The 16,766-nt window shown below is 41.7% G+C and overlaps 1 protein-coding gene across 3 annotated transcripts in view; it reads right to left on the bottom strand.

Annotated features, from left to right (window-relative positions):
* The window catches only part of LOC113886989 (neurofilament medium polypeptide-like), a 424,045-nt gene extending 407,498 nt beyond the window's left edge, over positions 1 to 16,547 (bottom strand). Inside the window, exons 1-4 of one of the 3 annotated variants that reach the window (XM_027533755.1) lie at positions 16,301 to 16,547; positions 6,759 to 6,833; positions 6,147 to 6,285; positions 5,616 to 5,741 (exon numbers count right to left, since the gene is read on the bottom strand). In XM_027533755.1, coding sequence (XP_027389556.1) covers positions 5,616 to 5,741; positions 6,147 to 6,285; positions 6,759 to 6,833; positions 16,301 to 16,522 — 562 coding nt within the window. In that variant the 5' untranslated portion in view covers positions 16,523 to 16,547. The remainder of the gene's footprint in view (positions 1 to 5,615; positions 5,742 to 6,146; positions 6,286 to 6,758; positions 6,834 to 16,300) is intronic. The other 2 variants (XM_027533756.1, XM_027533757.1) reach the window with 2 other exon arrangements.
* Positions 16,548 to 16,766: the final 219 nt, after the last annotated feature.

The raw sequence follows: 16,766 nt of genomic DNA, 5'->3' as shown, positions 1-16,766 counted from the left end.
CTCACCGTTTTGCTTTGCTTTTCCCTTAGGTCCATTCCCTGTGTTTCTCCTTTGCACTTCTTTTCTGTTTATGTGTCTGTCTGGTCCACCAGTGTGATATTCCCATCGTCCACCTCACATCACTGGTCTTGTTATTTCAAGCATTGCAGACACTTCCTGAGACATGCTAGTAATCAGTGTGTGCGTATTCAGTGAAGGAATACTATTAATGACTGACAGGAAAAGCATCTCCTCCATGTAGGAGTCGGTATATAGGCATCATATTTGTAGCACCATACATAGTCTTGTGTGTTGTTCCAGACACTGTAGGAGTGTGACTCTGTCTTGGTGCCCTGGTGCCCTTGCATGTCCCCACTTAGGCTACGTAGGCAAGGCTAAACTGCAGGCTGGCTTGAACCTTGGCAGAGAACCTCCTGATTGCTCTTGCAGCAAGGGGAGATAAGCAGCCTGATGAAGAGCTGCTATGAGGCCATTTCTCACCTGCCTCCTCATCCAGCTGGAGGTGACACAAAGTTGTTACTCATCCACCTCTGGTTTCAGTTGAACATAGGATGGTCTCCCTAGCCCCAGCTGAGAGTACAGCTGTGGACTGCAGAGCTGCTCAGTGCCATAGGGCACAACTGTGGGCTCCTTCCTGGCAGAGACCTACCACTTGTAGTGCCTTTACTGAGGCCTTCCAATTCAGTGGCAAACCGTGGGACTAGGGACAAGGCAAGTGACACCAGGGTCATATTGCTTCTGCACTGTCTGTAAGGTAGAATCTGAATCCATTCGGGTTCATTGTCTCCTTACTGGCCAAGCCCGTAGAAGGTGACAAGCCTAACTAACAACTGCAGTGGTGCCCTGAGGCCCTGTAGCTCCTGCGCTGTGACTTAGGGACTGGCTGCCTGAGTACGTGACACAGTCTGGTGTTGTGTGATGTTGTGTGACCAGAATATTGGCTTATTTTCTTTGTCATCACACACAGCAAGGAGCACAGTTTTCAGTACATATTATGACTTAGGGTAGCCTTGTCAGTCCTCATTAACAAACCAACCTTAGAATGGATGCCATGTCTGATACCAGCTATTGAATCTGCTATTGAATCAATATATTTATTTAGACAAAATATGGTTCTGAAGTCCAATTCATTTTAAAAGTTAGCATATAGTCTCTTTGAAATTCAAAATCTGTATCACTTGTGAGAGAATTGTAATTGTAAAGGTAAATGTTTAAATGAAAAAAATGGAGTAGAATAAGCCAAATCCATTTGTAATGTAATGCCTACTTCACATGTTATCTTGTTTATTCTTCATAACAAATATTTAGTGTAAACTTGTAAAATCCATTTTAGAAATAGGGTAACAGATCCAAAGGATGTAAATACCTTTCTCACTTGCACACAGTATGTGTCAGAGCCAGTAATAATACTCTGAGTTATGTCACGTGCTGTGCTTAGTCGCTCAGTCGTGTCCGACTCTTTGTGACCCCATGGACTGTAGTCCGTCAGGCACCTCTATCCATGGGGATTCCTCAGGCAAGAATACTGGAGTGGGTTGCCCTGGCCTCCTCCAGGGGATCTTCCCGACCCAGTGATTGAACCCAGGTCTCCAGCACTGCAGGCGGATTCTTTACCATCTGAGCCACCAGGGAAGCCCAGTTATGTCATGTCATAGCCAATGAGGAGACAGAGCAGATAAGACTCAAGTCATTTTGTCTCACGAAGTTCCCCTCATTCCTTTCCCTTTTCTTCTAGCTAGGATCTAATCTTCTCAGATAGCTCCATGACCTAGGAGCTTTTCCACATACTTTTTGGTAAGATGGGACACTCTAACTTAAGTCTCGTGGTACATTTGAACCTCCCATTTTCAGTCCTTTTGGACCTGCATTTTCATACCTCTGTAAGGGCACAACAACTGCTATTTATAATCCCTTGTTATTCCTTAAGCAGAGTGCATTCTGAATAGGTCCTTTGTAGCAGAAATGTATTTTTTTGGTGCGTGAGGATGCAGATGGGGCCTCAGAGATGTAAGCATTTTGTTATGTAATAATAAGAATAGAAAGGAATCAGACAGCTGGAGGACTTCCTGTAGCTCAAATGGTAAAGAATCTGCAGGAGACCTGGGTCGATCCCTGGGCTGGGAAGATCCACTGGAGAAGAGAATGGCAATCCACTCCAGTATTCGTGACTGGAGAATTCCATCGACAGAGAAGCCTGGCGGGCTACAGTTCATGGGGTCCCAAAGAGTCGGACACGACTGAGTGATTCACACACACACACACAGACACACACACACAGTTGGAGGGCTTCTGAGATCTGGTGACTATCAAGCCAATGGAGGACGTCATGGAGAAGAAAATATGTTTGTGGCTACTCTCTCCCTGCACCCAAAAAAACTTGGAAGGCAAGTCAGAAGTGTGTGAAAGATATGGTGTGGCATTTGCCATGGAATTTGACAGCAGTTTTTTTCCTGTCTCCCTACAACCTTTAACAATGGCTTTGGCATTCCATTTCTCTATAGGACAATACAATCATATTAAGTTTTTAAAAAAATGTTTCCCTGTCAATGATTTCATCAGGGACACCACCATATGAGATTTGGGTGGCACATTTTGTAAACACATTTATTCAAGAGAAGACCAAAGGCTTTTATGCAATTTTTATGTGTAGGTATATATATATGTATGTATATGCATTAACATGTAGATTACACCTAAAGAATATGTTATGACCCAATTTTTTTAACTCTAGAAGTGCAAGGGTGGTTTAAATGTATAAGGTTACCAATGCATTTCAACACACTAATAGAAAAATGGAGGAATAACAATTCTATGATCATCACAATTGATACATTATACATGTTTGATGAAAATTAATCTATATTCAAGACAGCAAACTAGGAATAGAATGGAACTTACTCTGATAAACTATATGTACAAAAAATGCAACGTAAACAGGTTGAAATGGAGAAGATTTTTCATTTCCTATTGGGAAAAATGCAAATTATCACCTGCTTTAGTCAAGACTATTCTGGCTAGGTTTGTTCAATGCTGAAAAATGAGGACAGGTTTAAGGTTTAAGCCAGTAGAAACTGTTGATATTCAAATATAATAGTATATTTTGAAAAGCAAAAAATAATCTAGATCTAAATTTGTGGAATTAATATGCATATTTAGAGGAATTGTTGGACAGAAAATCTATATATAGACATTCTATCTCTAGAGACAGCCTCAACTAGACAATAAAAATCACAAACCATGAATTTTCAATAACATTAAATACCCGGGGATAAATTTAACAAAAAATGTGCAAGTAGAAAACGAAACTTTATTTACACAACTTTAACAGTCAAATATACAAATAAGAACAGCATAAATCGTTTCAGTTTATCTTCTTTCAAGCAAATGGTTGCCCTTCACCTATAATACAAACATTAGAAAAGTTCCTCAGCAGAACTTTGATGACAGGAGAGGTATACAAAGCTCACTGCAGTTGTAGTTTTACAAAATGGACTAAAACAAGAACACTAAGGGCGACCCTTTGGCTTACCTTCAGTTAATCCTCTCGAGATTCTATAGACTTTTCAAGCATATTACCAGTATTGGTGATGTTTAGTTATTTAGTTACTGGGGTATGTTAAATAATACTTGTTTTTCTACCCTATTAGCCATTTCATCAATATTCTAAAAATATCTGAGTTCCAGATTATCCTCAGTTTTAATTCTGTAATATACTAACTGTTAGTGTCTTGTTCATATTTCTTATTATGTATACTTGGGCTCTTTCCATTTTCTTCACAGTTATGTAAACTAAGAGGAGTGGACTAGCAGTTTGGGGTTGACAGATACAAACTATTACATTCAGAATGGATAAACAACAAGGTCCTACTATACAGCACAGGGAACTATGTCCAATCTCCTGTGATAAATCACAACGGAAAAGAATATTTTAAAATGTGTGGGTGTATATATTAAAAAATATGGAAACTAGCACATTGTCTTTATTTATTAATTGAGTTTATTTTCCTCTTCCTAACAATTCATACCTGTCTTTTATTAAGTATCTTTTCCTTTTTCCCTTAGGTTTATTCTGTTGCTCTTTTTCTTACCTTTTATGTTGGACGTAGGATTTTGTATTTATGTACCTTGTAATTTATGTATTTTTCTTTTTAAATACCACACATATTTAGGGCTAAGATTTTTCTATGAGAACATTTTAATCATGTTCTTTAGTTACTTGAACGTAGTCTGAAAGTTGTATTTTTGTCTAAATGTTCTAATGGAATGGAACAAAAATGTAAAGTGAAAATATTTAGAAGGCTAATACACAGTAAATTCTTCCCTAACTATGAAGTTCTTCCTTTAAAATCAGAACCATGCAATTCATTGTCAGCAATTGGGAAAACACGTATGTGAAAGATACTAAGTTGATTACGCAGGAAGATCTAGAGTTGCAATCTTTGACCTTCAGAACTTTTTAAATTCATGTATCAAAGGAAAAATAACATACTCGATATGGTTAGAGACGATTATATCATGAGGCTCAGATTTTTATTACTTCTTTAAGAGTGAGAGTGGGATGTAGAGCAAAAACCATCATAGTATTGTAAAGTAATGATCCTCCAATTAAAATAGGCAACACCCCCGCCCCCCAAAAAATACCAAACGTGGGGGCAGGTAGTGTGCTTAACATATGTATCTTACTCACACCTGGCTTGAATATCACTGACTAAATGCACTCAACTTGATCAGCCACAGAAATAGGAAACTAGACTATCTTTTGCCATTTTATTATTCAGACATTGCATGCTTCCCTGGGGAAAGGATTTAAAATCCAACTGTTTTTTTAAGAGCTAGAGAATTCAGAATTTGAGAGAATTTAACAAACATCAAGAAGAATGTTGGCTCATTTTCTTAAAAAAAATTAATTTATTTATTTTAATTGGAGGCCAATTACTTTACAATATTGTGGTGGTTTTTGCCATACATTGACATGAATCAGCCACAGGTGTACATGTGTCCCCCGTCAGAAAATGAAATCTCAATCCCCCTGTTATAATTTGACTCAAGATGATATTTTATGATAAATAAATCATAAAAAACAGAGTATTCTTGTATGCATTCCATCGAAGAGAATCAGAGAATGCAAAAATTAGCATTGAAAACTTAGCATTTTAGTGTATCTGTTCTGAATTCACAACTTATAAGAGTAAAGTTGAGTTTAGAAGTTAAGGGATTTCACAGAATCACACATGTTATGTTAAAGCTTGTACTAGAACCTACTTGAATGCCTGAGCATATTTCATATAAACTAATATTTATTACAAATGCATGCCATATTTGCTACAAGCAGAAATTATAAAAGAACCTGAAAATTTTTAGCTGTTGCTTAAAATACTAATACAAGAGAAGAAAACGGTTCCCTATTTTCAATTCGATATGGCTTTGATCCTCTCTGTTTCTTTATTTGAAAGTCTGTAAGTCAGGCACTCAGGCATCTGGGGTCTGAACTATCTTTCAAAGAATATGTGAACTCTGTTATTAAAATAATAGTAATGTTCCCTCTATATTAGTAAAGATATAATATTCTGAAAAAACAGAAACCACATAAATTACTTTCTGAATGGATGACATACCTGCTTCTGGCATTTCAACAGGCTCTGTATTTGATGCAAATTCCTCCCTGACATCAGGACCATCTCCACCTTTACCCCCAGTCTTTGCTTCAGCCAATTCCTGGAGATCAGTTTCCAGGTGAGAATCTTTACCAAAAAATGCATCGATTCAGCTGTAAAGCATACAATATAAACAAGGGAATGATGATATTCATTCCCTCAGTATTATGAATTAAAAGTCTTAGGCCAGTATGGTAAAAATGTGATGAATGAGAACCTCAAGAGCATTATTCCAGGAATGTTTTGCTGGAGAAAAAGGAAAGCAGAATTTTCTGAATGCTATCACCATTTTCCTTTCCCAGGGTTGTCCTCAGACAACTTAGTTGCCCCCTTCTCTTTGTCTTGAAAACAAGGGAAAATTTGAACAACCACACTAACCTGCGAACTATACTCTCCTCAGTTTTTTCGGAACTGTCTGAAGTCCTTTTCTAATGTTTCCTTTCCTCCTCTTACTGGTTATGTCTTAAGACATGATGCACACTTACACTTTACCTCCAGAGGCATCCTTCTCCTTCTCTTCATTATGATTCACCGGATCCTCTCCATTTACTTCCTCCTTTTCAGGTGTGATATCCTGAATCTCAGGTGGCCGTTCCTCTTGTTGAGGTTGCTCAACACTGGGCTGCTGGTCCTAGTAGAGAGTGCATGCAAATAAAAACTTTTTGTTGTTAATACATCTAATAGCATAAATATACATAATACATAGATATATCTGAGCATAAGTAAACCTAACAACATTTTCCCAACACAATTCTATGTACTTACTTTTAATAAAGTTACTCTTCCCACAGAGAAGAGTTAGCTCCCATAAGAGTTACCCAGAAAGACTTTGGAAGTTATTTAAATCTATGTTGGGATGGAAGTATGCAGCCTGTTGTTAATAAGCAGGAGGAGGGAGTCACTGGGCACATTTCCAGGGAATTCAACAGTATACTCATAGGCAACACCAGACTGTAATATATCTGGATCAATGTTCCTTCCTAAGATAAACTGTCACCCTTTATCAGCATGGAAGACCTTTATCACTGCATCTGTACTACTTAACATGATTTTCTCAAAAATAAACTTGTGCTAATAGAAAACATCAAATGGTAAGGTACTCACAACCACAGGTTCATCCAGCTTGGGGAATCTTGATCTATAGGTCCCAATGTTGACGCCACTTGCCCACTGATATTTCTCCCGGAAAGTAGAATACAGTGATTTAGAAAATGAATTTAAGAGCACAGCTATATTTGATCACTTTTATGACCATATGTTGACTTATTTTTTTTAATGTGAAAATACTTTCAAAAGAAAATTCTGGTTAAGTTAAAGGGTACATGCATTCCAATTACACCAAATACAGTTGCTTGCAAAGCCATTTTTGTCTTTGCTATGCTGGCAGAGAAATCACCTTAAGGTACAAAGGAAGGCTGACTTTTTGTGAGGACATTTGATTTCACAACAGAATTCTCCATCATGAAGATATTTAGTGAAATACTGCTAGGAATTTAAAAATTCAGGACTACTGCTCTTGTCACACTCCTATTCACCAGACCTATTTCCCCTAACTCCCTTGGAATTCAGTTGGAACACGAAGAAAGGCTCAGTCTTTACAGCCTGACTATGGGATTTTCTCAGTGTCTGTGGCTGAGGTGAGTCTGCATGCAGAGCAACCGGTCCACTTCTCTCTTGGCACCTTACCACAAAACTCGTGATACATATGTATTATATGATTGTATGTTATGTATTATATGATTTCATGTCAGTGGGTTTCTGGAAAAGGCACAACTATAGGCAGAGAAATATGTCTGTGGTTGCCAGGGTATAGGAGTGGAGGAAGGAGTCTGAAAGCAAATAGCCCAAGGGAGCATTTTCAAACCAATAGGACGTTTTCTACATTTTTATTGTGGTAGCATTTACACAATGGTATGCATATGTCAAAACTCGACAAACGGTAATGCTTTAAAGCATTGACTTCTATGGTATATAAATTATATGTCAATACTTCTCACTTTTTTAAAAAAGGAAAAGGATCTTTTAAGTATGTAAATACTGGTTATTGTATCCATCTAGAACTTGAGCTCATAAACATAAAAATCTTATTTGAAATTCTTCCCAGACCCGGCCAACTTCCAGGATTCCCCATGACACCTTTGTACCCTTATGACAGGACACAGAAACTTGGTCTTAACCACGTTTACAATTCCGTCTCTTCACGTCAATTCAACATTCTTGCTGAGTTCTGTCCATTTTACTTCGAAAATGTCTAATGCGTCTACTTTTCCCCATGTCCACCACATCTGCTCTAGTCCAAAGCCCCCCTCCATTTGTCAACCCCCTTCTAACGGGTCTCTCACATCCATTCAGGGTGCCTGGCTCCCACTCACCGCCATCTCCCTCCCTCTCTTACAGTTCCAGAACTGTTTATGACTTTCTAGATAAAGCCTACTGTCCTACACAAGAACTTGAAGGTATGGTCTAGCCATTGCCCAGCTTGCTAACATCATGGAAAGTAGAGAATCCTCTTCTTGTCTCTCTTACTGGGCTTCATTCATACCCTCCAATTTCTCAAGCTCAGATTGTCCCATATTTCTGAAGCTTCCGGTTAGTAGACTCCTTCAAGCTAGGCTTCAACAGTATATGGAACGAGAACTTCCAGATATACAAGCTGGTTTTGAAGAGGCAGAGAAACAAGAGATCAAATTGCAGCCTTCATTAGATCATCGAGAAAGCAAGGGAATTCCAGAAACACATCTACTTCTGCTTCATTGACCAGACTACCTAAAGGCCTCTAACTGTGTGGATCACAACAAACTGTGGAAAATTCTTAGAGATGGGAATACCAGACTAGCTGACCTGTCTCCTGAGAAACCTGTATGAGGGTTAAGAAGTAACAGTTAGAATAAAACATGGAACAACGCACTGGTTCAAAATTCGGAAAGGAGTAAGACAAGGTTGTATATGGTCACTCTGTTTATTCAACTTATATGCAGAGCGCATCATGGGAAAAGCTGGGCTGGATGACTCACAAGCTGGAATCAAGATTGCGGACAGAAATATCAAGAAGCTCAGATATGCAGATCATACCACTCTAATGGCAGAAACTGAAGAGGAACTAAAGAACCTCTCGATGTGGGTGAAAGAGGAGAATGAAAAGGCTGGCTTAAAACTCAACATTCAAAAATATAAGATTATGGCATCTACTCCTATCATTTCACAGAAAACAGAAGAGGGGAAGTGGATGCATGGACACAATTAATTTTGGAGGCTCCAAAATCACTGTGGATGGTGATTGCTGCCATGTATTAAGACACTCGATTCTTGGAAGAACAGCTATGACAAAGCTAGTATGCATGCATGCTCATTGCTTCAGTCGTGTCTGACTCTCTATGACTCCATGGACTGTAGCCTGCCAGGTGCCGCTGTCCATGGGATTCTCCAGGTGAGAATACCTTAGTGGATTGCCATGCCCTCCTCCCATGGGGCATGGCAGGGCATCTTCCCAACCCAGGGGTGAAACCCATGACTCCTGCATCCCATGCATTGCAGGGAGGTTTTTTGTTTGTTTGTTTTTGTTTTTGCCAATTTATGCATGTTTTAATTGAAGAATAATTGCTTTACAGAATTTTGATGTTTTCCGTCAAACATCAACAAGAATCAGCCATAGATGCACCCATGCAGGCAGATTCTTTACCATTGAGCCACCAGGAAAGTCTATGTCAAACCTAGACAGCATAGTATGAAGCAGAGACATCACTTTACCGACAAAGGTCCGTATAGTCAAAACTATGGCTTTTTCAGTAGTCATGTACAGATGTGTGAGTTCGATCATTAAGAAGGCTGAGTGACAAAGAATTGACGCTTTCGGTTTGTGGTGCTGGAGAAGACACTGGAGAATTCCTCGGACAGCAAGGATATCAAAACAGCCAATCCTAAAGGAAACCAACTGTGAATATTCACTGGCAGGGCCGATGCTGAAGCTGAAGCTCCAATACTTTAGCCACCTGATGGGAACAGCCGACTCACAGGAAAAGACCCGATGCTGGTGATCAGGATGGGAAGCCTAATGCAAGTTATGCCCTGCTGACTGCTGAACAGGTTTTAGAAGCAAAATCTCTCGCCCAGAGAACCAGTGCTAACTTAGCGGAACTTACGGCTCTGACCCGAGTTCTAGGGCTAAGTGAAGGGCAGCGAGCAAATATCTTTACTGATTCTAACTATGCTTATTTGACTTTACACGCTCATGCTGCAATATGGAAAGAAAAACAGTTTAAAAGGGCAACAGGAGAACCTATTGAGCATTTCAGAGAGATCCAGAGACTTTTAACGACTATATATTGTCCTAAAGGAGTAGCTGTTATGCATTGCAAAGGGCACAGCAGTGATGGGAGTAAATTAGCTGAAGGTAATCAGCTGGCTGATGTCAAGCCAGAAAAAGTGGCACTTTGGGAATCCCCTTCACTGCAGATGCCTTTGATCTGGGCAGGTCCTGTGGAACAGGAAAAACCGCAAAATACTGAGGAAGAATTAGAAAGATATGAGAAAAGAGGAGCAACGATAAAGGATGGCTACAGTCCGAGGATGGATGATTAATAATTCCTGAAAAGACTCAATGGAAAATTCTTAAGGGTTTACACCAGAGTTTTCATTTAGGTGTAGAGAGTACTTACCAGATAGCTTCTCATTTGTTTGAAGGTAAAAATGTAGTGAAAACTTTAAAGGACATTATCAAAAGATGTGAGGTTTGTCAGAAAAATAACCCAAAGACTGAAAAGCTAGCAAAATCTGGATTACAACGAAGTGGAAAATATCCTGGAGAAGACTGGGAAACTGATTTTACTCATATGCCACAAGCTAATGATTATTCTTGCTCACAAGTTTGGGTGGATACTTTTACTGGATGGATCCAGGCTTTTCCCTGTTGTGGTGAACATGCTAAGGAGGTTATAAGAATTTTAATCCATGAAATTATCCCCAGGTTTGGGCTGCCACGGAGGCTTCAGAGTGACAATGGCACCACCTTTGAAGCTGCTCTAACTCAGGGGGTGTCTAAAGATCTAGGAATAGAATCTCACTTACACTGTTCCTGGAGACCCCAATCCTCAGGAAAGGTTGAAACAGCTAACGACATTATCAAAAGACATCTGTGCACATTAACTCAAGAGACACAGGACAATTGGATTAAAGTTCTACCCATAGCTTCAATGAGGGCTGAGACTGTCCCCCAAAAGGAGGGACTGTCCCCCTTTGAATGTATTTATGGAAGGCCTTTCTTATGCACAGACATTGTTATAGACCCTGAAGCCTTAGAATTAACTAATTATGTAACTCAGCTCTCAGTTTTTCAACAGACATTAACGGAATTCCAGCAGGTGACTCCTGACCCAGCCTCTGCGTCAAGCAAGCCTCTATTTGAGCCAGGAACAGAGGTCCTGATAAAAACACTGGGATCTGGGGGCCAATCCCTCGAACCCCTCTGGGAAGGCCCTTACCAGGTTATTCTTTCTTCTCCCACAACTGTCAAAGTGCCAGGAATAGATTCATGAGTGCATCACACTCAAGTTAAGAGGTGGCATCCTGACCAGAACTAAGTGACGTCGTTTTATGTCTTTAGTTTTTATGCTCTGACTTTGTACTTTTCAGATGGCCCTGATAATCTATGTGAGCCTACTTCTGCTGACTCCAAAAATCCTGAGTTTGCCGTTTGATCCTCGAGACAATGCCTTCCTGTCCTGGGCTCACTCTTATGCTGCATTCCACCATCAGTCTAACTGCTGGGTGTGCAGAGTGCTCCCCTTTTCATCAGTGGAAGGCTTCCCATGGTGGACATCTCCACTTCAAGGAAAAGACTTTCTCCAAGTCTGCAAATACCTTCGACAACATTCGTATATGATGCCTCTTCTTAATCTACCTAAGATGGACTTAGGTGCACCTAAGATGGACTTAGATGCACCAACCCTAAGATGGACTGGTGCAACACTTTGTAGGTTGTGGACATAACGTGGCTTTTAATTTTGATTATACATTGTCTTGGTTTAATGATTATTTTGTTACACATAAGGTAAATGGGTCTAGATCTAGTGGCTTTTTACCTGACGTTTATCAAATATGGGATGATTGAGGTTATATGGCTAACTTCTGAAAAAGGACATCTAATGTCAACTGCCCCTATATGCTGGGAACAAATAGAGCCATCCCCAGAAGTTAGCCAACAACTTAATTATAATGACTGGAAACAATTGGGACTTTTGCCTCAGGAAATATGCAAGGTAATCATTCCCATATTTTCCAACCCCAGTTCAGGTCCTCCCTTTGCCTGGCCAGGCACTGATTGGGACTGGATATCTCAATCACGCTGGCTTGCTCCAAACGGGACCTTTGGATATGTGGCTCCTTCCTACGGGCATGGCTTCCCCCTGGCTGGTTATGGAGATGCACCCAAGGTCTAGCTTTTACTCATGGCTTCATATTTTCAGAGCTTCCAGAAAAGCCTGCTAATTTACCACACCTTAAAACTCAGTGGGGAAGGTCTGTATTTCACTGGTATGATTATTTGGCTGCAGTGTTTGTTCCCTCTCTGGGAACTACAGATGTTCTGCTACGAGTGGATGCTTTGACTAATTTTACTCAACAGGCATTACAAGATTCTCAAAAAGCTATTTCAGCTCATCAGTTCAGTTCAGTTCAGTTCAGTCGCTCAGTCGTGTCCGACTCTATGCAAACCCATGAATCGCAGCACACCAGGCCTCCCTGTCGATCCCCATCTCCTGCAGTTCACTCAAACTGACGTCCATCTCCTGCAGTTCTCTCAAACTCACGTCTGTTGAGTTGGTGATGCCATCCAGCCATCTCATCCCCTGTCGATCCAATGGCTATGGCAAAATATGTAGAATAACAGCTACCACATAACACAAATGGCTTTTACATCATAGAAATGCACACTGAATAGAAATCTGATTTCTTCAGAAATCTTTCAAATGGAGGCTTGACAAGACTGGCATCAGGATGTTTTGTAGACACGATGGTCTCAGAGCCTCCTCAGAACATCAGAGAGCATGTCAGTGACTCTCCTAGACTGGTGGTCTTGGGTTTGTGCATCAGAGAAAGCAGGAAACCCCTGTCACATGCTCTCAATGGAGACAGAGCCTGGAAGCAGGCAAAATTAGACCATGCCTCTGCTCTGGTAGTGCCTAGACAAGTTGTCCATGTCAATCAGAACTGAGGAATTCTTTTAAAAAGTGCAGATTCCATGATCTACACTCAGTGAATCTCACTCAGTGGGGCTACAACAGTGCCCCAGAATCTGTGAGATTTCACTACACTTGGGAAACTCTCAGGGACTTTATTAAACCCCTTTGGTAGTGAGACTGTCAGCAAAATAAGGGAAATAATGATAAGAACAGATATTAGAAAAAATATGTAGATAAGCAACAAAACCCAAAGCTGGCTCTTCCAAAAGGTCAATATGAATTCATAAGTTTCCACCCACAGGAATTAAAAAAAAAAAAAAGATAACTAAAGACAAAACTGAACAATATCAGGAAAGAAACAGGTTACAGATGCGGATGACCACAAACTGTGGGAGAAACTGAAATAGCAGCACCAGGCCCCTTTCGATGAGAGCTACGTGCCAAACCCAGCCCATTACAAGATTCCTTGACATTCAGGAGCATGCCAAGTAATTTCCATGCCAGGACTGTTGCATTTATTGTTCCTTCTGCCTGGAATGCTCTTCTCTTAGGTAACCCCACAGCCTGCTCCCTTACTTCCTCCAGATCTCTGCTTACTTGCCATCTTTCAGGGAGTCTTTCCCTCATTATCTTGAAGAAAACAATAACATCATATCGACATACACCTTTTCCCCTGATCTAGCAATATGTTTCTTCATAGCGCCTGCCACCCTTGATTATTAACTGTCCAACAAGTCTATGAAATGAGAGACTTGGTTGAAATGGCAACCCACTCCAGTGTTCTTGCCTGGAGAATCCCAGGGACTGGCAGGGGCCTGGTGGGCTGCCGTCTATGGGGTCGCACAGAGTTGGACACGACTGAAGCGACATAGCAGCAGCAGCAGTACTGTCCCAAACTCCTTCAAAACCACTATGAGGTACCATTTCACGCCAGTCAGAATGGCTGCGATCCAAAAGTCTACAAGTAGTAAATGCTGGAGAGGGTGTGGAGAAAAGGGAACCCTCTTACACTGTTGGTGGGAATGCAAACTAGTACAGCCACTATGGAGAACAGTGTGGAGATTCCTTAAAAAACTGGAAATAGAACTGCCTTATGATCCAGCAATCCCACTGCTGGGCATACACACTGAGCAAACCAGAAGGGAAAGAGACAGGTGTACCCCAATGTTCATCGCAGCACTGTTTATAATAGCCAGGACATGGAAGCAACCTAGATGTCCATCAGCAGATGAATGGATAAGAAAGCTGTGGTACATATACACAATGGAGTATTACTCAGCCATTAAAAAGAATACATTTGAATCAGTCCTAATGAGGTGGATGAAACTGGAGCCTATTATACAGAGTGAAGTAAACCAGAAGGAAAAACACCAATACAGTATACTAACGCATATATATGGAATTTAGAAAGATGGTAACAATAACCCTGTGTACGAGACAGCAAAAGAGACACTGATGTATAGAACAGTCTTATGGACTCTGTGGGAGAGGGAGAGGGTGGGAAGATTTGGGAGAATGGCATTGAAACATGTAAAATATCATGTATGAAACGAGATGCCAGTCCAGGTTCGATGCACGATACTGGATGCTAGGGGCTAGTGCACTGGGATGACCCAGAGGGATGGTATGGGGAGGGAGGAGGGAGGAGGGTTCAGGATGGGGAACACATGTATACCTGTGGCGGATTCATTTTGATATTTGGCAAAACTAATACAATTATGTAAAGTTTTAAAATAAAATTAAATTAAAAAAAAATAGTGCTCAGGTCTATGGCAGGTGCTCAGATAACATTTGCTGAAGGACAGTCTGGAGCCAGGTCCTTTACACACATTGCTAACATGCACAGGTACCCTCCAAGACGGGCACTGGCCCCATTGTATTAATTAGGATACAAACTGAGATTTCAGGAGACAAGTGATACACTCAACAACACAGTCAGCATGTCAGGTTCCAGGCTTCAGAATCATATCTGCCAGCTTCCAAATCCTCAGTTCCCGGACAGAGACTTCACAGCCAAGAACATAAGAGGTTTTATATCTAACACAAAGACTCCAAACAGCTCAGATAGATACCCAGAGACACCAAAAAGAGCTCACTGAATCTCTGCACAGAGAGTGCACAACTCGTCTCAGACCCTCAAACACAACTGAGACCATAACCATACACACTGTGACAAAGACCCTCCAAACAGACCAAAGTCTTCCAGACAGAAACAAACGAGAACTGCACAGATACTTCACATCATGGAGACTGACTCCCAAACCACTGGGACACTTACCGACCTAACACAAAACCCCCTAAACAGAAAGACAGAAGTTTTAATAATAACTCAAGAACACAATATAATCTTAAGATTAATTTCCCAGACAAATGAAAAATTTGCAACCTGTGCATAGATCCACAAGCAGCTGATAGTTTACCCCTTTACACTGACCCATCCTTAAAGCAGCACAGAGGCATCACAACTTCGGACCCAGAATCCAAAGCTCAGTGATCTCACATTCTGGGGTGCAGATGCCTACACAGAGATCTCTCACCCAGGGATTGAAAGGCCAGCAAGCTCCAAAGATGCACATCCCGGTATACAGGCACACATCCTAGAGGCTTTGTACTATGGCTCACAAAATCCGCTCAGATCAAATATCCCATCACTCACAACCCTGCCAAAAGGCTCAAGGGGATCAAATGTATCCAAACAACACCTTTGTTGTCACACGAAGCAATACACAATCCCAAGCTGCCAGATACAGTTTATTCTCCAGGGAGAGACACCAAACTCAGAGACCTCTCCCTGGACATGAATTGCATGCATTTGTGTGAATGACGGAGAAGGCACTGGCGACCCACTCCAGTACTCTTGCCTGGAAAATCCCGTGGACGGAGGAGCCTGGTAGGCTGCAGTCCATGGGGTCGCTAAGAGTCGGACACGAATGAGCGACTTCACTTTCATGGATTGGAGAAGGAAATGGCAACTGACTCCAGTGTTCTTGCCTAGAGAATCCCAGGGACGAGGGAGCCTGGTGGGCTGCCGTCTATGGGGTCGCACAGAGTCGGACACGACTGAAGTGACTTAGCAGCAGCAGCTGTGTGAATGACGGTGCACTGCCACACGATCCAGACTGAGCGGAGCTAAACCAGAATGAAACGCCGTCACCATGCACAGCCAGCGACTGCGCCAAACCTCGCCACTAACCAGGGTAGCTATTAGACCCCTTTGGAAAAAGCAATAAGACTCGGAGGAAAATTGTACGTTCTGAAAAGTCGCGCACGCCAACGCAGGCGCACGCGTATACAGGCGCCTCTCGCCCTCAGTTCCTGTTCTGCGACCACGCAGCCTGCAATCACGCGATGGCCAATCACTGCCCAGAACGCTTTCCTGACTCCACACTCAGCCAGTCTCTCGCTCCGTAGTCGTCCCACCAACGAAGTGGTGGAGTTGAAAAAGAGACGGAGAAAGTTTCTGCTTAATACCTGTGTCCACTCGGATTCAAAAGCAGTGGGAAGACGAAGAGGAGCGAGTGGGGATGGACCTAGTGGCGCCATGAGTGCCGCTGCTGGGAACTGCGGTCCATGCCCGACGCGGTGTAAGGGGACCCTCTCTGTTGTCACACGCCCTCTCCCAATGGTACCTTCCAGAGTGGGTGGTCTTTCCGCTACCCCTCGGTGGTACATCCCAGGACAGAACTGTTTCATCTCGCGCGCCCCTTGCTGGTGGGGTTGGGGGACAGCAGATATAGATGCCTGTGGACCATTCCAGGAGGATCCACGAAGGGTGGAAGGGCAAGGTTAGGGGGAAAACCCCACAGATTCCTGCAATTTGGGACTCAGAAAAAAGTCTCCGTAAACTGAAGATTACGTCTCTATGGGGATCACTGTCGTAACAGAGAGCATGGAAAACACTTTATCTTTGCTGGGCATTGTGATTGTTTGTGCTTTC

Source organism: Bos indicus x Bos taurus, chromosome X (genome assembly GCF_003369695.1).
Source record: "Bos indicus x Bos taurus breed Angus x Brahman F1 hybrid chromosome X, Bos_hybrid_MaternalHap_v2.0, whole genome shotgun sequence".
NCBI lineage: Eukaryota > Metazoa > Chordata > Mammalia > Artiodactyla > Bovidae > Bos > Bos indicus x Bos taurus.
Note: the sequence above shows the minus strand (reverse complement) of the source record. Positions and strands in the feature narration are given on the sequence as shown.